Here is a 22,695-nt window from a genome sequence, read left to right as displayed (position 1 = left end):
GCTTTACAGTTGTGATAGTAAAGGATTAGAACTTTAGATGGAATCTCCATTCATTCTGTTTGCCTATAACATACTATTCATTCACATTTCAAAAACTTAATTCAAGAGAATACTTAAAGTTCTAGAGTCTCCTTAATTAAAATAGGCGGGATGGACACAGTTGTTAACGATATTAGATACATCACTATAAATTAGTTTACAGATTAGAGAATTTAATAAACCTATTACATAAATGCCTTTTACAAAGCTTTTTCTCCCCTGAGAGTGTTTCTCTTTCCCAAAAGAAATATTCCTGATAACATTATTATTATTATTATTATTATTATTATTATTATTATTATCATTATCATTATCATTATCATTATTATCATTGTTTTTTTTTCAGTAACACATAGATTCCCAAGTTTGTTTCACATGAAATAAATCCCAGTTACCACACAACTTCCATAAGCATACTCCTAGATAAAACTTTTTTTTTTAGTTTTTTGGAAGGCAATGGGGTTAAGTGGCTTGCCCAAGGCCACACAGCTAGGTAATTATTAAGTGTCTGAGACCAGATTTGAACCCAGGTACTCCTGACTCCAAGGCCAGTGCTTTATCCACCTAGCCACCCCGATAAAACTTTTAATAATGCTTAATGCCATTCTGTAGAAAGATTTTTGTCAGAATTTAACAATACTGATACCCCTGTAAAATCCTGAGTGATTCCCAAAAATCCAGTTCAAAGATGAGGTAATAAAGGAAGTAAAAGTTGATTAACCTTATCTCAAGAACCTGAAAAATGGAATGGGAGTAGGAGCATATAGTGCTTTAGGCCACATGGTCAGAGCAGAAGGATCAATTTAACATAATTTTCTTTCAAAATCTTCTCCAATAACTCATATTACTAAATTCATAATTTCTTATACATATATATTTATCTATATAGATATATAGATAGAGATAGAGACCAACAACTTTAATTCAAACTCCTCCCAATTTAAAAAGTGACCAAAATCAACCTGACTAAATTTCAATTTAGTGGTTTCTTTTTTTTCTTTCTTTTTTAAACACAGGGGAATTTTCCTTTCAAAAAGTTTCAAGTCTCCCAGCCCTCTATTTTCCCTGAGGAGCCTCTAAGATGCATGCAGTGACCTATGCTGCTATAGAAATGCACAAGTGAGTTTCAGGCCACTTTAAAGAAACGGGACTATTTTAAACTTCAACTAAATAATACTGATCTGTGAAAACTCAATAAGAATCATTCTTTAGGGCCAAATACAGAGTTTTGTGATCAGCACCACAATTTAAATTCCCAAATGTTTAATTTATTTAGGAATCAACTCTTTATTACTAATTCTAGCTGTTATATTTTCCAATATTGCTTAATATTATATCATAATCAAAATTTTGCATTTTATGAACTTGAAACCTCCTGAAATTAACGTTTTTCAAATTACACAGAGGATCCATCTCATATAGAGTTATCCAATTTAAGAGATAATAAGAGTCATATGACCTAAAAATATGCATCTTTGCTTTCTCCTTACAGAATAATAACCTAAATCACCTTTCTTTGTGTAGCATATGAATTTCCCTAATGCCAAATCTCAAATATTAGGTATCCTTGAAAGGTAAACTATAATTTGATATTGAAGTTTATGCCTGAGAGAGGATACAAGACTGGAAGAATTTCTAAGACACCAACTTGAGAAAATTTTTATTTACCATTTGTCTCCTCATAATTGCAGGTGCCTTTCCTTATCAAAATTCCTGCTTCATCCCCCATCCTCTCTCTCTCCATGGCTGGGGCCCTCCTCTAGCTTGAACTCCTAGACACATGGGCAGATGTGTTAAAAGTCCTAACAAAATGGGGGATGGGATTAAACACGCACTTCTATATCCCCCCCAATCCAGGGAGAAGGCATGGAGCATTCCCTCAGACAGCCATGAGAATAAGAACTCTTCCCTCCCAACTTCTCAGGTTTCCTTTTGTATCCCCCATATCCCTAAAATCATCTTTCCTCTCTCTCCTAACCTTTAAAATTCATTCTCTTCTCAAATTCTGCTAACACCACAGCTTTTTTTCTCAATTTATCACAATTACAATATTCCCCATGAAAGCATCAACCAATAAAGATGCTGTCTCTTTCACAACTTTCACTGACTCCCCTCTCCCTTCTCTAACTCCACTCACAGTAGAAATGGATGCAGTTCAGCTTCTTTCTGGCACTTCTGAGGCCCAACAGTGACTTCCCCTCAAGAAGAACTTTGCTTTTGAGGGAACTCCTGAGAGGAACCCCAACTCTCCCTCCCCATTTCGGGTACCCTTTTCTCTGATCCTTGGCCTATCATTTGGGACTTTCTTAGTTCCCCTCTCAGGGCCCTGCCCAGCATGAGGACTTCACAGTTAGTCTTTAAGGTTAAGCTCAATCACCATTGTCCCCCTTAACAGATCGTTCCATATTGCAGTTGTTTTTTTTTAACCCTTAAGCATTTAATCACTCGGTTCACCCAGGCCCTTTTAGAAATTTCTGAGATACTTCTCTGGAAAAGAAAGCCAAGAATTTGCTTGAATTCAAGCAAGTCTGAGCACTCTTTTCTCATATTTTTCCAGGAAAATCTCAAGAGATTTTATATTATTATCCTGCACAAGTGCACAAAATTGTTATGAATGACTTATAAATACTTAGTCCAGAGTGATAAAAATAGCTTTTAATTGATAACTTCTGCAGAAAAGGACCAATTTCCCTAACAGAAAAAGGTGGTGAATTGCAACTGTCTAGGCTTACATGCAGTTTGAAAGACTGTTCCTCCCCTTTATGCCAGTCATTGGTCATTCCTAATCAATATGCTTACCCTATATCATTCACTGGTCACTTCACAGTTAGTGGTCATTATACTAATGAGCACAGAAGAGTGTATAGTAATATGTATGAACTTCATTGAGTAGGTGCGCTTTCAAAGGACAGGGACCTTAGGTATATAAAGTGCAATGTAAGTTTATGAAAAGATAAAAGGATTTAGTTTTTGCTTGATGGATACTGGCAAAATCAAAGTATGACCAGCCTTATGATAGCTGAAGTAGGATAGAGAAATAGGGAAGTGGAAGAAATCAAGAAACTGGAAGATCACAGTGTTTGAGGGGATATCAACATGAACATTGAAGTCCCCTAGAATAAGGGCACGGGGGCTAGATGGAGCAGTGGATAGAACATAGTACCTGCAGTCAGGAGTACTTAAATTCAAAGGTGGCATCAGACACTAACTGTGTGACCTGGGTAAATCACTTAATCTGATTTGCCTCATTTTCCTCATTTTTAAAATGAACTGGAGAAGGAAATGGAGAACTACTCCAATATCTTTGCCAAGAAAACCCTAAATATGGTCTTGAAAAGTCAGACACAACTAAACAAAAAACAAACAAACAAAAAAGAATAAGGGCAGGAGTTGCAATGGAGAAGACTATGAGCCCATATACTAATGTCTTTAAGAAAGAAGGAAGAATACTCTCCTTTGAAGGCTGATAAATAACTGCTCCTCAGATTGTGGTTAATAAATTGGTGATGAATTTGAATTGAGTGAATCTCAAAGGATTAAAAGGTTTCTAAGTAGCAGTGAGGATTAAGGAGTGTTCAAACACCCTGGTTTAGAACAATGGTGGAAGTTGGAAAGAGACTTCTGGAAAAGTGATTGGGGTTGTTTTGTCACTGGAAGAGGGAAACAGATCTCTGAGTTCAGGTTAGTAAAAAGGAAGAGGTCCAAAAGGAAGGGAATTTAATGAACTATGTTTTGGGAATTCCAGATGGCACAGTGGAAAGAGCAGGTATAGCTGGAATAAGACATGAGAGGGAAAGGGTTGAGCTGAATGGAGATGAGCTATTGGGGTTAGGGAGAGGCATTGTTTATATTTGGGCAACTAGCAATATATCATTTCATTGACTGTAAGTGAAAGAATTGAGGAGACTGTAACTCATAGGGGTTGTAAACTGCAAGAGGATACAAGAGGTCTTCCTCACACTTATGTTGGAATATTTTTTTAAGTTGGCTTAATATTTTCCAGTCATGTGATGTCCATATTCTGATATGTTTAAACATGCCATACTCTAATAGATTTCACTGTGATATGTCAGTGATATTTTATCCTCCTTAATACTAGTTTATTCCTACTTGGGTAACTTTCAACTATTTTCCCCAAAGCATAGTATGCTTACTCATTGCTCTCTATTTTGTTAAGGTATCACTTAATTAGTGGGTATCTCCTATTATTTTTCTAGGATTCCAGTCAGATCAAGTTGCTGAAAGAACTCTTAGATCTCTTACAGGACATGGTGGTGATGCTACTATCTCTCTTGGAAGGTGAGATTTTTGCTTTAATTACAAATTCACAGCTTCTTGCTTTCTTGGCTGAGTCATTACATTATTTTCGTTGATCTTTAAGATTTTCCTTTTAGCCAAAGCTTATTACTTTCAATTTTTAAAATTGAGTGAATCTCAATTAAAATTAAATTAAATTAAAATTATGTTTAATGTTTCCCCCTCCCATTTTTCCTTTTTGCTCTGATTCTTCTTTCATAACATGATTAATATGGAAATATATACATATACATATATATATTGCTTTCTGTTAGGGAGAGTGAGGAGGGAAGAAAAGGAAGGAAAAAATGTGAAATTCAAAACCTTACCAAAAGATAATTGTTGAAAACTATCTTTACCTGTACTTGGGAAATAAAAAAAAAAATTTTTTTAAAGATTTTCTTTCTGGCAGTTCTTTCAAATCAAACTAAACAACAAATAGGAAAATGAAGAAATCAGTTTCTGCCAATAGGAGAGATAGAATCATCTATAGGGGAAAAAAAACACCAGCTTGTGTTCTTTCTCCTTTCTCATTTGTTTTTAGTTACACTGCTATAAACTTTAAGTTGTGCTATCTAATAGGGAGCTGTCTTAGTTGTCAAGGAGATGACAATAGTATTACTTATCCCTTTTTATTCCATTAGTACAGTTGCCCTGGCATAGTGTCAAAGGAGAGAGAGTGGAATAGATACCTTCTTACTCTAATTCATTTATTCTTTACTTTATTGCTGCTTTATCCCTTTTTTCTTAGTGGGTGATCTTTTCTGATTTTTAATTTATTCTCACATATTTTCATATCTTAACTCCTAGCATACAGTTCAGTGCCCAATCAAATAGTTAATTTGTTTTTGCCTCTAAGTTGAAAATATATAACTCCCTACAGGGGCAATGTAGCATGTTGGAAAGAAACAATGTTTTATTAGAGTTGGCTTATACTGACTTATGAGAACTAATTTTTAAATTTCAGGGAAAGGAAAAAATTTATAGCCCATGTGAATGTGAATAGTTCCTATGATGATTCAAGTACAACAGTGTATTTTATTTGTATGTGTATCTGTTTGTCTTGCCTCTCAGGGAATGTTGTAAATGGAACCATTGGCAAACAGATGGTTGACACCCTTGTGGAGTCATCTACCAATGTAGAAATGATCTTGAAATTCTTTGACATGTTCCTCAAACTGAAGGACTTGACCAATTCAGATGCCTTCAAAGAATATGACCCAGATGGGAAAGGAATTATTTCTAAGAAAGAATTCCAGAAAGCCATGGAAGGGCAGAAACAGTATCCCCAGTCAGAAATTGAGTTCCTCCTCTCCTGTGCAGAGGCTGATGAGAATGACATGTTTAATTACATTGATTTTGTGGACAGGTTCCATGAGCCAGCCAAAGACATTGGGTTTAATGTGGCTGTGTTACTAACCAATCTTTCAGAGCATATGCCCAATGACTCCCGCCTGCAGTGTTTGCTGGATCCAGCTGAAAGTGTCCTGAATTACTTTGAACCATATCTGGGGCGTATTGAAATAATGGGTGGAGCCAAGAAAATTGAACGAGTTTACTTTGAGATAAGTGAGTCTAGCCGAACCCAGTGGGAGAAACCCCAGGTTAAAGAGTCCAAACGACAGTTTATCTTTGATGTTGTCAATGAAGGTGGGGAACAGGAAAAGATGGAATTATTTGTAAACTTCTGTGAAGACACAATCTTTGAAATGCAGTTGGCCTCTCAAATCTCTGAATCTGACTCAGCTGAAAGACCCGAAGAGGAGGAGGATGAAGAAGAATTTTCCTGTGTAGTAGAAGCAGAGGAGGATGATGAAGAAAACAAATCATTGGAATCTGCTTCTGCATTTGTCACTGCCTGTGTTTCAGTGAAAAAAAATGTGACCAGTTTTCTGAAAATGGCCAGTCTGAGAAACCTCAAGAAACAGTATAGGAAGGTGAAGAAAATGACTGTGAAAGAAATGGTTAAAGTGTTTTTATCTTTCTTCTGGATGTTTTTTTGGGGGTTGTTCCAATTATTCTTCACCATTCTTTGGGGAATTTTTCAGATCCTCTGGAACACTGTGTTTGGGGGTGGCTTAGTAGAAGGAGCAAAGAACATCAGAGTTACCAAGATTCTTGGTGACATGCCTGATCCTACACAGTTTGGCATCCATGATGATGTTATAGAAGCAGAAAGGGCAGAAGTAATTGAGCAGAACATCACAGCTGAACTAGTGCACTTTGTAAAGGGTGATAAGGGAGAGGTAGATATCATGTCAGATCTCTTTGGGCTCCACCCAAAGAAAGAGGGTGGCACAAAGCATGGTCCTGACCCTGGCCTTGGAGATCTTTCTGAGATCATTGGAAATGATGGGCCTCCCACTTTAGAGAGCACAGTTCGGAAGAAAAGGAAAGCACAGGTAAGCATAATCCATTTCTCCCACCTTTTTTCATCCCCAGAAGTGCTAATGAATCTTCTAGTAACTGCTGCAAACTGACCCTACTGAAGCCAGTAGCTAAATAAATCAGCTATGTTTTAGATTACACTGATCTTGGGATACTAAAACCTTGGGAACCTAAAACATAAGGAGATCTCATGAACTGGAGAGTTCTTATCTTGTATGGTCCTTGGTGTATATCTTGTATCCCTAGCCCTATCCCAACTTCCATATCTTTGGTAGGAAATCACATTTAGTTCAATAAGAACTAAATAAATATTAATAATAAATAAATAATAATAAAAATAAATAAATAAATAATGATAGCTAAATAAATAAAAAATAAGTAATAATAAAATAATTAATAAAATGTCAAAGTTCAGACAGTAAATTTTGAAACAAAACAAGACATTGAAACAAAACAAGACATAAAAAAACTTCTTGCCATGAGATAGTATGTCTGCATTGACTTTGAAGATGCCTCTCTCTTTTAAAAAGCCATAGCTATTGTAGTTGACATAAGCTTTCAAGATATTTTAACACATAAAGAACCACACATCTTTATTGGAGTATGATGATTCACTTTTCACCTTTGTGTTGTTGCTGATATCTTTTAGGTGAGATATGGTAGCTTAAATACTTAGTAAATTTTATAGACGTTATTTATATGTGAATGATGCTATTACTTATATAGAAAACCAACAGTCAGAGCAAAGGGGAGAAAGTATCTTGTTTGATTCTTTTTTTCTCTAGGCAGCAGAAATGAAAACTGAAAGTGAAAGAGAAGGAAAAGTCGAATCAGAGAAGGCAGAGTAAGTTCTGATTGATGTCTTCTTTGTGTTTCAAGTTATCATGATTAATAACCAAGAAATTCCACATCCAAACCTCAGGAGAGAAAAATCAACCTAGGCCTGAATGAGGACTCCCAGGCTTTGATCTCTTTCTTGATCATGTTCTCCTATCCCACAACCTCCTCTTTTATCTTCTTTTTTGGTGTTCCATACATAACTCTCCCTCTTCCGGCAATTCCTTCTTACTTTTCTCTCTTAATACTTAGATGATTTCTTTCCCCTTCTTCCATAATTGCTTTGAAAATCAGACTTGGGAAGCTTCTAATGCACCTAAATTAGCATCACCGTGGCTATTGGTGCTGTTATGATGCCTCAGAAAAGTAGATAATCAAAACTGAGACACATTTTCCTCTTTATCAGTTGAATTTATCATATTACATGGAAGATAATAGTCTTTATTTCTTATCACATCTCTTAACTTTCTCATCCTCAATGGTTTAGCCCAAGAATCCACTTTGTGAACATCACTTAACAACTTTAGAAAAATGTTTGTGAAACCAAATACTAGATTAAAAGGAAAAGTAAATGACAGAAGGGAGAGGTCATAAAAAAAATGAAGAAACTATATGAAGAAATAACAACTTGAAATAAAATGATTATTTTGAGCCAGTATTCCTTAGAACAAGCCTAACTAGTGAATCACTGTACAAATGAAAAATTGTGTAGCTGTGTGACCTTGGGCAAGTCACTTAACCCTGCTTCCTTAAATAAATAATTAAAAAAAAGAAGCTTACTGAAGTATCATCACACCATTCATTCATCATTTACTCAATGACCTTTTATTACACACCTATTTTGGATGGTGCTGTGTGGAATAAAAAGATAAAAGAGGGTTTCTGTCCTTCAGAAACTTGCCTATGTGTCTTCTTCCTACCTAATCTAAATTTCCTTTCTGTACAGTCTTTCTCTCACTTGTCATCTTTCTGAATCTGACATTCCTAGCTAATCTGATCTAAATGGGTTTCTTATTGTCCCTTCATAGTATGGAAGATGGAGAAAAAGAGGACAAAGTGAAGGAGGAGGAGCAACAAGAAGAAAATCTAGATGAAGAGAGGACCAAGAAGAAGCGTCGTCATGGCCCAAAGGATGAGAGGCCTGAAGCATTCATGGCCAATTTCTTCAAAGGTCTAGAAATCTATCAGACCAAAATGTTGGTAAGAACTTTTCCCTCACCCCACATATTTTTACACATAATTCAGAACCCAATTCCAATTGGATTCCTCATCCTTTGAGAGTGAATTACTTAATGAAACACAGAGTACTTACCTTCTACCCTCACTTTTATTCATTATATTTTTCATAAATATGTTTTCATTCATTACTCTTTCCTCTATCTATCCTCATTCATTCTCTTTTGCTTCTTCCCATTTTATCTCCTTCATTGAGGAAAGAAGAGAGGAAAAAAGGGAAAAATAGCAAGCAATTATCTTTCATGTCTGCAACATAATACTGTTGAATCTTTTTGCAACTTCATGTCTTATTTGTCTTAATTTCTCTCCAGGAGGCCAGAAGGTCCTCATGTTTAGAATGCTTTCCCATATATTTGGGATACCTGAATAGATAAAAAGAAAACCCCCTGGAAAACTTTTGGAAAGTGACACTTAAAATGATGCATCTTGTTATATAGCTGATCTAGAGAGTTCTCTACAACCCAACTAAACTTCATAATGCTGTAATGATAGGAAAGTACTTTTTGAGTTCTGATTGGAAGTTCTAAGGAGCATTTTCCCTGCCCATGATACCGAAAAGTAAACAGGAATTTTGTTGGCTCTGAACGACTACCATTACACTCTTCAGTCATGACAGCTCCTCATGGGGAATGCTGCCAGGGTTTAAGCTGGGGAGGAAAATAAAGAGAGGAAGAAGAGAGGTGGGGACTCTGGCAATTGTAGCTTCTCATGGGAGAGAAACTGGGCTTTGTTTGCATGGATTGCAGCTCTAGCCTTTATCTCAGGAGTAAAAATTATCCACTTATAAGCAAAGTATTCCCAGCTTTTTGTATTTAGCCATCATTAGTAACAACCAGTTTTAGTAAAATTTTTTACCCACTGTTTGCCAGGAACCTTGGACACTTAGCTTCCCTGTAAAAGGACAAGTTCAGAGCAAGGTTTCTTCAAACACAAAGACTAAAATCACTCTCTGGCTGCTCTACAGACTTATCTGACATAAGAAGATCAGAATAATTCTAGAAGAATGATTACCAGTGAAGATTTTACACTAATGAATTTTTTTAAATGACTTTGGGGGAAAGAAGATTGTATATAAGAGATGATAAAAGAATAAAATATCTTCTCACCTTTCCTTCTCCTCCCACCCCTGTTTCATATATTTTCTTTTCTTTCCAGCATTACCTAGCCAGAAATTTCTACAACCTGAGATTCCTTGCTCTGTTTGTGGCCTTTGCCATCAACTTCATCTTGCTCTTCTACAAGGTAATGCTTCCTTTGTTCATTCAGGGATTATATATTTATTTACTGTATGTTCATGGGGTATATGAAGCTATGCCAGGAGCCTTCTTCCACTTGAATAGCTTCCAGCTCTTAAAAAAAAAAAGTGCCATTTGCCAAAGTGCCTAAGCCTTGTTTCTAAAGAACCATAATCTTCGGAAGTGGAAGGCCTTTTAGGCCATCACATATAATGAATCCCTATAAATAATCCCTTCCATAAAATATCTAACCAAAGGTCATCCAGTCATGCCTGAAGACCTTGAACAAGGTCTTCAGAGTCCACTAATTCTTAATTACCTAACTACTGGGAATTGTTTTCTTCACATTAAACCTAAATGTGCCTCTTTCCAGCTGCTAATCATTGCTCTGAATTGAATCTTCTGTAGCCAAAAGGAATAAATCTAATTAATTCTTCTTCCAAATTATAGCCATTCACATTCAGGAGGCAGATACACTATTTCCAGATATGTTCTTTTCTACAAGCTAAACATTCCCCAGATCCATGGATTAATCTTCAAATAACATGAACTTGAGGAACTTCACATCTTGCTTGTCCTCCTTTTGATCACCCTCTAGCTTATCAATCTGTGCTCACTACAATGTGAGGCTAGAACAGATCACAATTATCATCTCCTCATTCCTAGAAAAGTCATCATCTTAATGGAGCCTGAGAGAATATTAATTTTCTTAGATATTGTATAATACTATTTACTTTAATTGAACTTATATCTATTAAAAAAAACCCACATCATTTTAGATGAATTTCTATATATCCAGAGCTATTGGACTTATGAAATTGCTTTTTGAACCAAGCTTAAAATTTTACTTTTGCTTATTAATCTCATTTTATTTGATTTGACCCATTGTTTTAGCCTGTACAGATATTTTTGAATCCTGAAATTTTTATAATATATCATAAATGCCTCTATATAAAGCATGACTGCCTGATGTTAACCTTGTGAGAGCCAAAGCAGAAATTCTTTAGAACTTTCAAGCAATTGATTAATTGATGGGTTTAATAGTTCAACAAGTTGTGATTGAAATCTAATACTATGCTTTAGCTCACTTCTCTTTTTTTTGAAAGATTTTATTTATTTTGAATTTTACAATTCTCTCCCTAATCCTGCTTCCCTACCCCAACCCCCACAAAAGGCAGTCTGTTAACCCTTAAATTGTTTCCATGGTATGCATTGATCTGAGTTGAATGTGATTAGAGAAAAATCATATCCTTAAGGAAGAAACAAACTATGAGATATAGCAGAATTACATAATAAGATAACATTTAAAAAAATTAAAGGTAATAGTCTTTGTTCTTTGTTCAAACTCCACAATTCTTTCTCAGGATACAGATGGTATTCTCCATCACAGATAGCTCAAAATTGTGCCTGATTGTTGCCCTGTTGTTATGAACAAGTCCATTAAGGTTGATCATCACTCCCATGTTGCTGTTGGAGTGTAAAATGTTCTTCTGGTTCTTCTCAACTCACTCAGCATCAGTTTGTGCAAATCCTTCCAGGCTTCCCTGAATTCCCATCCTTCTTGGTTTCTAATTGAACAATAGTGTTCCATCACATCCATATAAGATAGTTTATTAAGCCATTCCCCAATTGAGGGATAGTTACTTGATTTCCAATTCTTTTCCACCACAGACAGAACTGCTATGAATATTTTTGTACAGGTGATATTTTTACCCTTGTTCATAATCTCTTCTGGGTTTAGACTCAGTAGTAGTATTGCTGGATCAAAGGGTCTGCACATTTTTGTTATCTTTTGGCCATAATTCCAGATTGCTCTCCAGGAAGGTTTGATGAGTTCACAGCTCCACCAACAATGTATTAGTGTCCCAGATTTCCCACATCCCTTCCAACATTGATCATTGTCCTTTCTGGTCATATTGGTCAGTCTGAGAGGTGTTAGATGGTACCTCAGAGATGTTTTAATTTGCATTTCTCTAATAATTAGTGATTTAGAGCAATTTTTCATATGACTATGGATCGCTTTGATTTCCTTATCTGTAAATTGCCTTTGCATATCCTTTGACCATTTGTCAGTTGGGGAATGGCTTGTCTTTTTTTTTAATTTTTGACTCAGTTCTCTGTATATTTTAGAAATGAGTCCTTTGTCAGTAATGCTAGTTGAAAAAATTGTTTCCCAATTTATTACATTTCTTTTGATCTTGGGAACAATAGTTTTTTCTGTGCAAAAGCTTTTTAATTTAATGTAATCAAAATTGTCTAGCTTATTTTACATTTGATCTTAGCCAAAAGGCTGACATCTAGCTTATTTTTAAAGGTGTTCTACATCTCTTCTTTGGTCATAAACTAAACTATTTGTGGATCTCCTAGCTTGCTTGTAATATTGTTTTTTTATGTCTAGACCATGTATCCATTCTGATCTTATCTTGGTATAGGGTGTGAGGTGTTGGTCTAATCCAAGTTTCTTCCATACTAACTGCCAATTTTCCCAACAGTTTTTATAGAAGAGAGAATTATTAATCAAATAGCTAGACTCTTTTGGGTTTATAAAAAAGCAGATTACTATAATCAATTCCTGCTATTGCACCTAGTCTATTCCACTAATGCACTGCTCTATTCCCTAGCCAATACCAGACAGGTTTGATGATTGATGCTTTATAATATAATTTTAGATCTGGTAGGGCTAAGCCACCTTCTTTTGCACTTTTTTTCATTAAATCCCTGGAGATTCTCAACTTCTTATTTCTCCATATGAATTCATTTGCAATTTTTTCTAACTCATTAAAGTAATTATTTGAAATTTTGATTGGTAGGGCACTAAACAAGTAGTTTAATTTTGGTAGAATTGTCATTTTTTATTATATTTGCTTGGCCTATCCATGAGCACTTGATATTTGCCCAGTTATTTAAATCTGATTTTATTTGTGTCAGAAGTGTTTTGTAATTGTTTTCAAAAAAGTGTCTGAGTCTGCCTTGACAGGTAAACTCACAGGTATTTTATATTGTCTGAAGTTACTTTGAATGGGATTTCTCTTTCTAGCTCTTTCTGCTGCATCTTGCTAGTCATATATAGAAATGTGGAGGACTTATGAGAGTTTATTTTATATCCTGCAACCTTGCTAAAGTTGCTAATTATTTCTAGTAATTTTTTAGGTGATTTTTTTTGGATTCCCTAGGTATATCATCATGTCATCTGCAAAGAGTGAGAGTTTTGTCTCTTCCTTCACAATTCTAATTCCTTCAATTTCTTTTTCTTCTCTTCTTGCTGAAGCTAGCATTTCTAATATGATATTGAATAGTGGTGGTGATAATGGGCATCCTTGTTTCATCCCTTCTCTTTAGTGTTTTTAGTAGGAATGGGCGCTGTATTTTGTCAAAAGGTTTTTTAGCATCTATTGATATAATCATATGATTTATGATAGGTTTATTATTGATATAATTAATTATACTAACATTTTTGCTAATATTGAACCAACCCTGTATTCCTGGAATAAATCCTACTTGATCATAATGTATTATCCTAGTGATAACATGCTGTAGTCATTTTGCTAAGATTTTATTTAAGATTTTTACACCTTTATTTATTAGGGAGATAGGTTTATAATTTTCTTTCTCTGTTTTAACTTTTTCCTGGTTTAGGTATCAGCACCATATTGGTGTCATAAAAAGAGTTAGGCAGAGTTCCGTCTTCACCTATTTTTCCAAAGGGTTCATATAGAATTGGAACCATTTGTTCCTTAAATGTTTGATAGAATTCACTTGTGAATTTATCTGGCCCTAGAGATTTTTCTTAGGGAGTTCAATAATGGCTTTTTGACTTTCTCTTTTTGAGATAGGGTTATTTAGGTTTTTAATTTCCTTTTCTTTTAATCTGGGCAACTTATATTTTTGAAAATATTCAACCATTTCATTTAGATTATCAAATTTTATGGCAGAGAGTTTTTAGCAAAATAATTCCAAATTATTACTTTAATTTCCTCCTCATTGGTGGTAAGTTCACCTTTTTCATTTATGATACTAGCAATTTGGTTTTCTTCTTTCTTTTTTTTAATCAAATTGACCAGAGGTTTATCAGTTTTTTGGGGGTTTTTTTCATAAAACTAGCTCTTGGTTTTATTTATTAGTTCAATAGTTTTCTTGTTTTCAATTTTATTAATTTCTCCTTTAATTTTTAGGATTTCTAATTTGGTATTTAATTGGGTGTTTTTAATTTTTCTTTCTCTAATTTTTGTATTTGTTTATTTAGTTCATTGATTTCCTCTTTCTCTAATTTATTCATGTAAGCATTTAAAGACATAATATATCCCCTGACAGCAGCCTTGAGTGTATCCCCATAGGTTTTGGTATGTTATTTCATTATTGTCATTATATAGGATAAAATAATCAATTCATTCTATAATTTCTTGTTTAATCCACTCATTCTTTAAAATGAGGTTATTTAGTTTCCAATGAATTTTGGGTCTATATCTCCCTGGCCCAATATTGCAAGTGATTTTTATTACATTATGTTCTGAGGAAAGATAGATTCACTATTTCTCCCTTTCTGCAATTGATTACTAGGTTTTTATGCCCTAGTACAGTTTTTGTGTAAGTGCCATGTACTGCAGAAAAGAAAGTATTTTCCATTCTATCCCCATTCAGTTTCCTCCATAAGTCTATCATGTCTAGGTTTTCTAACAATCTATTTACCTCCTTAACTTCTTTCTTGTTTATGGTTAGATTTATCTAAATCTGAGAGTGGGAGGTTGAGATCTCCCACTAGTAGAGTTTTGCTGTCTGTGTCTTCCTGTAACTCCTTCAACTTCTCCTCTAAGAATCTGGATGCTATACCATTGGGTGCATACATATTTAGTATTGAAATTACTTTATTGTCTATGGTGCCTTTTAGGAGGATATAGTTTCCTTCCTTGTCTCTTTTAATGCCATCTGTTTTGCAGCTGCTTTTTCTGAGATAAGGATTGCTACCCCTGCTTTTTTTTCACTTTAACTGAAGCAAAATATATTTTTCTCTCTCCAACCTTTTACCTTTACTCTATATGTATCTCTCTCTGCCTAAAATGAGTTACTTATAAGCAGCATCTTGTAGGATTTTGGTTTTTCATCCACTCTGCTATTCGCTTATGGGGTTTTTTTGGAAAGATTTTATTTGTTTTGAGTTTTATAAATTTACCCCTATTCTTGCTTCCCTCCTCCCACCCCCCCCCCAGAAGGCAGTCTGTTAGTCTTTACATTGTTTCCTTGGTATATATTGATATAAATTTAATGTGATGAGAGAAAGGAAGAAAGGAAAGGAAGAAAAATAAAGTATAAGGGATAGCAAAATTACATAAGATCACATTTTTTCCCCCTAAATTGAAGGTAATAGTCTTTGGTCTTTGTTCATACTCCACAACTCACTCTCTGGATACAGATGGTATTTTTCATCACAGGTAGCCCAAAATTGTCCCTGATTGCTGCACTGATGGAATGAGCAAGTTCATCAAGGTTGATCATCACCTCCATGTTGCTGTTATGGTGCACAATGTTTTCTTGGTTCTGCTCATCCTGCTCAGCACCAGTTCATGCAAATCCCTTCATGCTTCCCTGAATTCCCATCCCTCTTGGTTTCATTCTTTTTGGTTAATATGACTTTATTTATGCATTACTAAAATATTCTTATTTAAGAGTAAACATAATGTTACCTCCCCCACAAAAATATAGAATCTCATGAGAAATAAAGTAAAAGAAAGAGGACAAAAAAATCATCAGTCATCAGATCTGTCTCAGATGTATCACATTCTTAATCATAAGTCCATCACAGAAGTTACTTCCATGTTTTTTCCACAGTTGCTGTTGCTGATTATAATTCCCTCCATCAATTCCTCCCCACTACCATCTATATTTTATCTCTCCTTTCACTCTGTCCCTCTTCTAAAATGTGCCATAGAGTAGCTGAGTAGTGCAGTGGGAAGAGAACTAGCCCTGGGGCCAAGAGGCCCCGAGCCCACAAACCACCCCAGAGAGACTCAGCAACCACATGGCCCCATGGTCCCAGACAGGCCACCCAATCCCAGCACCTTGCAAAAAGTAAAAAATAAAATGTGTTATATTTGACTATTCTCTCCTATGATCTACCCTCTCCTCTATCACCCACATCCCCCCCTTCCCCCTTTCCCCTTCTCTCCTTTTTACTCTAGATGTCTATACCCTATTGAGTGTGTATGCTGTTTCCTCTCTGAGCTATTTCTGATGAGAGTGAAGTTTCCCTCATTCCCCCTCACCTTCCCCCACTTCCATATCATTGCAAAAACTCATTGTAAAAGGTTGGAGGAAAATATATTTTTCTTCAGCTAAAGTGAACTCATTGACTTCATTTTTACAATATATTATATCTTCAAATTCAGTTCTCTCCTGTGCTTCATCTATAAAAGCTCCTTCTACCTGCTCTATTAAATGAGAAGTTTCATGAGTATTATCAGTATCCTTTTTCTTTGCAGGAATACATGCAGTTCATCATCATTAAGACCCTCATAATTTACCCTTCTCCTCCACTCTCTCTGCTTCACCTGAGTCCTGTATTTGAAGGTAAAACTTTCTGTTCAGCTTTGGTGGTTTGAATAGGAACACTTGAAATTCCCCTGTTTCATTGAAAGTCCGTCTTTTCCCCTGGAAGAGGATTCCGTTCAGTTTTGCTGGGTAGTTGATTCTCGGTTGCATTCCAAGTTCTTTTGCCTTGCAGGATACTACATTCCAAGCCCTATGAGCCCTTAATGTTGTTGCTGTTAAGTACTGTGTGATGCTGACTGCAGCTCCATGATATTTGAATTGTTTCCTTCTGGCTGCTTGTAATATTTTCTCTTTGACTTGGTAGTTTTGGAACTTGGCTATAATATTCCTGGAGGTTGGTTTTTTTTTGGATCTCTTTCTAGGGGAGATCGGTGGATTCTCTCATTTTCACTGCTTCTGGGATATCAGGGCAATTTTCCTTTAAGAATTCTTTCATAATGAGGTCAAAGCTCTTTTCCAGATCATAACTTTCAGGCATCCCAATAGTTGTAAAATTATCTTTCCTGAATCTGTTTTCCAGATCAGTTGTTTTTTTCAGTAAGATGTTTCACATTTTCTTCTAATTTGTCATTCTTTTGGTGTTGACGTATTGTATCTTGACTTCTCATAAAGTCATCAGCTTCCTTTAGCTCCATTCTACATCTGAAGGATTTGTTTTCATCAGAGAGCTTTCTTATCTCCTTTTCCATCTTGCCAATTCTGGTTTTTAAAGCCTTCTTCTCCTCAACAACTTTTTGCTGTTTTATCCATTTGAACTAAACTGGTTTTTAACATGTTATTTTCTTCAGCAATTTTTTGGATCTCCTTGACTAAGCTGCTGACTTTGTTTTCATGTTTTTCCTGCATCTCTCTCATTTCTTTTCCCAATTTTTCTTCTATCTCCCTTACTTGATTTTCAAAATCTTTTTTGAGCTCTGTCATAGCCTGAGCCCAACTTCTATTTTTCTTGGAGTCTTTAGATGTAGAAGTTTGTGCTTCCTCATCTTCAGATTGAGTATTTTAATCTTCCTTGGGATCATAGACAAAGTATTTGTCAATGGTCAGGTTCTTTTTTTCATGTTTACTCATTTCCCCAGCCTGTGCCTGGTTTAGGGGTGTTTCCTGAGCTTTTGAGGTTTATTGCGACACCCTCACAAGGACCCCAGTGTGTGAGGCTCTGCCTGCTCTCCTGGTCTGTGAATGACCAGAAGCACATTCCTCTGCCATGGGGCAGGAAGGGGGGGGAGTTCCTGTTCTCTGGGGGGGCCTAGATTGTGATCAGGATCTGAATGTGGTCAGAGCCCCAGATTCCTGTTCCAGGGTCAGAGGACAGACCTCAGAAGTTTACCTCCACTCCCTTACCTTAGGTGGACTAAGCAGTCTCAGTACAGCTGCCTAGAGGCTCCTGCTTGCCGGCTCCATGAGCCTCCTTCCATTTCCTGGATTTAGGCACACTGAGCACCATGACCGGCTAAGGGTCTGGACTTCATGCTTGCTCTGAAAGAGGTCTCCCTGCTGATTTCCCAAGTTGTGCTTTGTGCTCCCTGGGGTGCAGGTCAGGAAACTGCTCCTACTACCAAGAGCCACAGCTCCCAAATGCCCTGGGGCTGTTCCCAGGAGGCTGAAGTTTCTTCACTTTGGTGGGGCCACCCCCTCTAACCCCATGGAACAGAGTTTTTCAGCATTTTCCAAGTTACCTTTGGCTGGAAAGTTGCCTCATTGGATCTTTCTCTGGGTTCTGTCTCTGGAAAATTTAGTTAGTCATAATTTTAAGATTTTTTGAAATATTTTGGAGAGAATACCTAGAAGAGATTCTTCTGCCTCCATCTTGACTCTGCCCCCCTATTCACTTATGTTTTAAGGAAGAGTTCATCCCATTCACATTCAAAGTTATACCATCTTATCTTCCCTCTGTTTGTATTTTTCCCCTTTTTCCCCTTTATCCATATTCCCAGGTATTTTGTTTCTGAATACCACCACCTTCAATGTGTTTGCCCTCCTATATCCAACCCCCTTCACCTTATTTTTACCCTTTCCCTTTGCCCCTTCTTCCTTCCCTTCCTTCTGTTGGTTTCCCCCTTTCCTTCCCCTCCTCTTTTCCCCTTTTAACACTTTAAAGGTAAGATAAGTTTCTTAACTTAACTGAGTTTATGTATGTTAATTTTAAATCAATATGATGAGAGTAAGATTCCAGTAGTTCTTACCTCCTCCCTTCTTCCCTTCTATTGCAATAAGTCCTTTATACCTTTTAACATAAGGAGATTTACCCCATTCAGTCTCCTCCATCCTCCCATCTCTTTACTGTCCACCTCTTTAAGGTGGTATTGTTTTTAAATCATTCTGAGTCCCAGAAAGGTCCTGAGTGTCCATCACTTCTGGCTAAGCATATTCTCGCTACTAAAATTACAATTATTGAGAGTTATTAGAGTCTTGCTCCCAGGTAAAGATATAAGCAGTTTCATCTTATTGAATAGCAGTTTCTTGAATAAGTCATGAGTGTCCATCTCTTCTGGCTAATTAAATTCTCTCTAATAGAGTTACAATTCTCTAGAGTTATTAAAGTCTTTTTCCCAGGTAGGGATCTAGCCAATTTCATCTTATTTGATAGCAGGTTTTTTTCTCCCCTCCCCCTTTTTATTTTATCTTTTCATGTGTCTCTTGAGTCTCCTGTTTGAAGTCCAAATTTTCTATTAAGCTCTGGGCTTTTCATCAGGAAATGTTGGAAGTCTCCTATTTCATTAAATGTCCATCTTTTGCCCTGGAAGAGAAGGCTCAGTTTTGCCAGCTAATGGATTCTTGGCTGCATTCCAAACTCTCTGGCTTTTTGGAATAATGCATTCCAGGCCCTTCAATCCCTTAATGTTGATGTTGCCAGATCCTGTGTAATACATTCTGTGGCTCCTTGGTATCTAAATTATTTCTTTCTAGCTGCTTGCAGGATTTTCTCTTTTATCTGATAATTCTGGAATTTGGCTAAAATATTCCTTGGCATTTTCATTTTGGGATCCCTTTCCAGAGGGGATTCTTCTGATTACTATTTTGCTCTCTGGTTCCATGATATGAGGGCATTTTACATCACTAAATTCTGTAATATTGAGTCCAGGCTTTTTGTCTCTTCAATGTTTTCAAGAAGACCAATCATTTTTAGGTTATCTCTTCTTGATCTTTTCTCAAGGTCAGTGGTTTTGCTGTTGACATATTTTACATTTTCTTCTATTTTTTTTTATTTTTTTGATTTTGTTTAACAGATTCTTGTTGTTTCTTGAAGTCATTGGTTCCCTCAAACTCCATTCTTTTTTTTAAGGGAAGAATTTCCTTCATTTACCCTTTTTGCAACTTCTTTTCTATTTGGTCAATTCTATTTTTGTAAGAGTTTTCCATTTGACCAATTGAGATTTTGAGGAAATTATTTTCTTTTTGCATTTGTCCAATTGTATTTTCCAATGATTTATTTTCTTGTTTCAAGGTGTTACTCTTCTCTTGGGTTTCTTTTCCCAGATTTTCCAAATTTTCCAATTGATTTTTAAACTCCTTTTTGATTTCTTCAAGGAAGTCTTTTTGTGCTGGAGACCAAGTCATACTCTCCTCAGAGGTTCTACGTCTGTCTGAGTTAGGGTCTTTTCCTTCTTGCAATTTTTCTATGGACCCCCTTTTCACTGGCCTTTCTTCATTTTCCTAAGATCTTGTGCTGGAGGAGGGGCTGATTCACAGAGGTTGGTGTTGGGATCCCTAGAGGCTTTACTCACTGAGTTTAGTAAGTCCATGGTGCCTGGCCAGTAGGAGGTACTAGAGGCTTTGCTCACTGAGAGTAATATCTCCTCCTGGCCTGTAGGGTGTGGTAAAGGTTGGAACTTACTCTCTAGCCCTTCAGGTAAATCCTAGACCATCAGCCCCACTACCACGCTTCCACTCTCTAGTTGTTTCTCGAAGCAGTTCCCACAGTGAAAGCCCCTACTGCTGATCTTGGCCTAGTCTGGCTTTAACCCCACCCCCACTGGTTGTCTGCTCTGTATGCTCAGCACAACCATGATCCCTGAAGACAGACCTTGAGACAGGTGTTCTCCTAGCTTCTCTTTCTGAGTTTTGTCAATTGGATTTCTTTTAAGAGGTTTGTTTCATATTATATTTGAGAGAAGATCAAGAGACCTTAACACAAGGGGCTGGATTTCTACCATCTTGCCATCTTGGCTGGAAGTCTCTATTTTTTTTTAACAAGAACATGAGAAACTTTATCAGCTCCTTTGCAAACTAAACTTTTTTTTTAAAAAAAGCATTCCCTTAGTGGGAAGTGGTTGTACAGGCCTAAAATCTCTATCACTGGGGAGGTTGAGACTGGGGAATTATGTTCAGAAGTTCTGAGCTCTAGGGAGCTAACCCAATTGAGTCTATCCAATCAGGTTTCCACATCAAATCCTGCCTCCAGATACTGAGCCACTGGGATCAGGGAGCCATGAGGCAGCCTCAGGTGTGAAACAGAATAGATCAAACCTCCTGTGCCAATTAGTAGATCACTAAAGAGATTGAGCTATTTAAAGGCTACTGTATTTCCTTCAAAGGGAAAAAAAGGGAAGGAGCAGGTTGACTGAATGTCAGCTGCTTGGATTTATTTTTATAGTCTCAGAATCATGTATGCATCAAGCAAGCAAGCTAAGATCATTTCATTTCCTTGGTTACAAAAGTGTATGATTTTCATCATCAATCATGTAATTCATGTGGTTACAAGTTTAATTAACAATCATATAGTTAATTGATTTTTTATCCCTACTCATACCATGATGACCTCAACCTGTTACCTTGTTTATTACTACATTGTATAATTGTTAATTCATTTAAAGCTATTAATCAAGCAATTCTTTTCATGGAAAGTTTTTTTTTTATATTTTCTGTGTAATGTTCTTCGCTACACTCCCTTAACAATCTATAATGAGGGTCTTTATTCTTTTCTACCCATCTGTTAACTCTTACAATAACCAATTTTCCTTTCAGGCCTTGTTGGTAGAAACCACAGTTACTGTGATTTTTTATTCTTTCTCATGAAACTAAGACTGTTAGAGTTCACATATTGGTCACCTATACTAACTATTCTTTCACCATCTTTTTCATATATTCCTGTATATGGTAAGGGGGGGAAACTGTTAATTTCCCTGGACTTCTATCTGACCCATCTTGTATCTGTTTTCCCTGTACATTTTCTGAAATCTCCTTGGAATTCCCAGTGTTGGGTTTTCCAGAGATTTCATAATGTTGAACAGCCTTTTGGTATGCCTCAGGGAGAGGCAGTCCTGTTAAATTTGGACAGAGTTTACAATTTGTTTTGTTCAAGGAATTTCTCTGAAATCCTTCCTTTTATAGTCATTCCATTATTAGGGTGAGGAAGTATTGCAATCAATAATAGACCTATAAATATTGGTATGCATGGAATCCATATATATATATATATTGAAGAAGGAAATGTTGTTGCATCAGGCGGTGTGACCGCCTTGAGTTTTCTTGCTGCAACTGTGTCAAGCAGCTTAGAGACCCTGGCTCCCAGCAAGTGAGTAAGTGAGTGGCAGAGAGAGGGTGAATGAGTGAGTGAGTGGCAGAGAGGGGGCGAATGAGTGAGTGAGTGAGTGAGTGGCAGAGAGGGGGTGAATGAATGAGTGAGTGAGTGAGTGGCAGGAAAAAGGCAGAGAGAGGGTGAATGAGTGAGTGAGTGAGTGGCAGGAGAAAGGCAGAGAGAGGGTGAATGAGTGAGTGAGTGGCAGGAGAAAGGCAGAGAGAGGGTGAGTGAGCAAGTGAGTGAGTGGCAGGAGAGAGGCAGAGAGAGGGTGAATGAGTGGCAGGAGAGAGGCAAGCTGGCATTTCTGATCAAGGACTCATTTCTAAAACACATAGAGAACTGAGTCAAATCTTTTAAGAATACAAGTCATTCCCAAACAATAGAACAATGATTCTTAGATGAAGATATCAAAGCTATCTGTAGTCGGTTTTTCATAAGATGCTCCAAATCACTATTGATGAGAGAAAGGCAAAGTAAAAGAACTGCAGGGAAGCACATCATCACACCACACTTATCAGATTGACCAATATGACTATAAAGGGAAATGATCAATGCAGAACCTACATTAGGTTGCTTTCTATGGGGGGGGGGGGAACAGGG

The 22,695-nt window shown here is 36.5% G+C and overlaps 1 protein-coding gene across 12 annotated transcripts in view; it reads left to right on the top strand.

The window, feature by feature from the left end:
• Window positions 1-22,695, top strand: part of RYR3 (ryanodine receptor 3) — an 833,777-nt gene that overhangs the window by 771,639 nt on the left and 39,443 nt on the right. For all 12 annotated transcript variants that reach the window (XM_074235022.1, XM_074235021.1, XM_074235020.1 and 9 more), the window contains 5 exons: window positions 4,257-4,338; window positions 5,410-6,737; window positions 7,509-7,567; window positions 8,589-8,760; window positions 9,952-10,038. In XM_074235022.1, coding sequence (XP_074091123.1) covers window positions 4,257-4,338; window positions 5,410-6,737; window positions 7,509-7,567; window positions 8,589-8,760; window positions 9,952-10,038 — 1,728 coding nt within the window. The remainder of the gene's footprint in view (window positions 1-4,256; window positions 4,339-5,409; window positions 6,738-7,508; window positions 7,568-8,588; window positions 8,761-9,951; window positions 10,039-22,695) is intronic.

This window comes from Macrotis lagotis, chromosome 4 (assembly GCF_037893015.1).
Source record: "Macrotis lagotis isolate mMagLag1 chromosome 4, bilby.v1.9.chrom.fasta, whole genome shotgun sequence".
NCBI classification, from domain to species: Eukaryota; Metazoa; Chordata; class Mammalia; order Peramelemorphia; family Peramelidae; genus Macrotis; species Macrotis lagotis.
The sequence above is the reverse complement of the archived record's forward strand: the minus strand, read 5'-3'. Positions and strand labels throughout refer to the sequence as shown.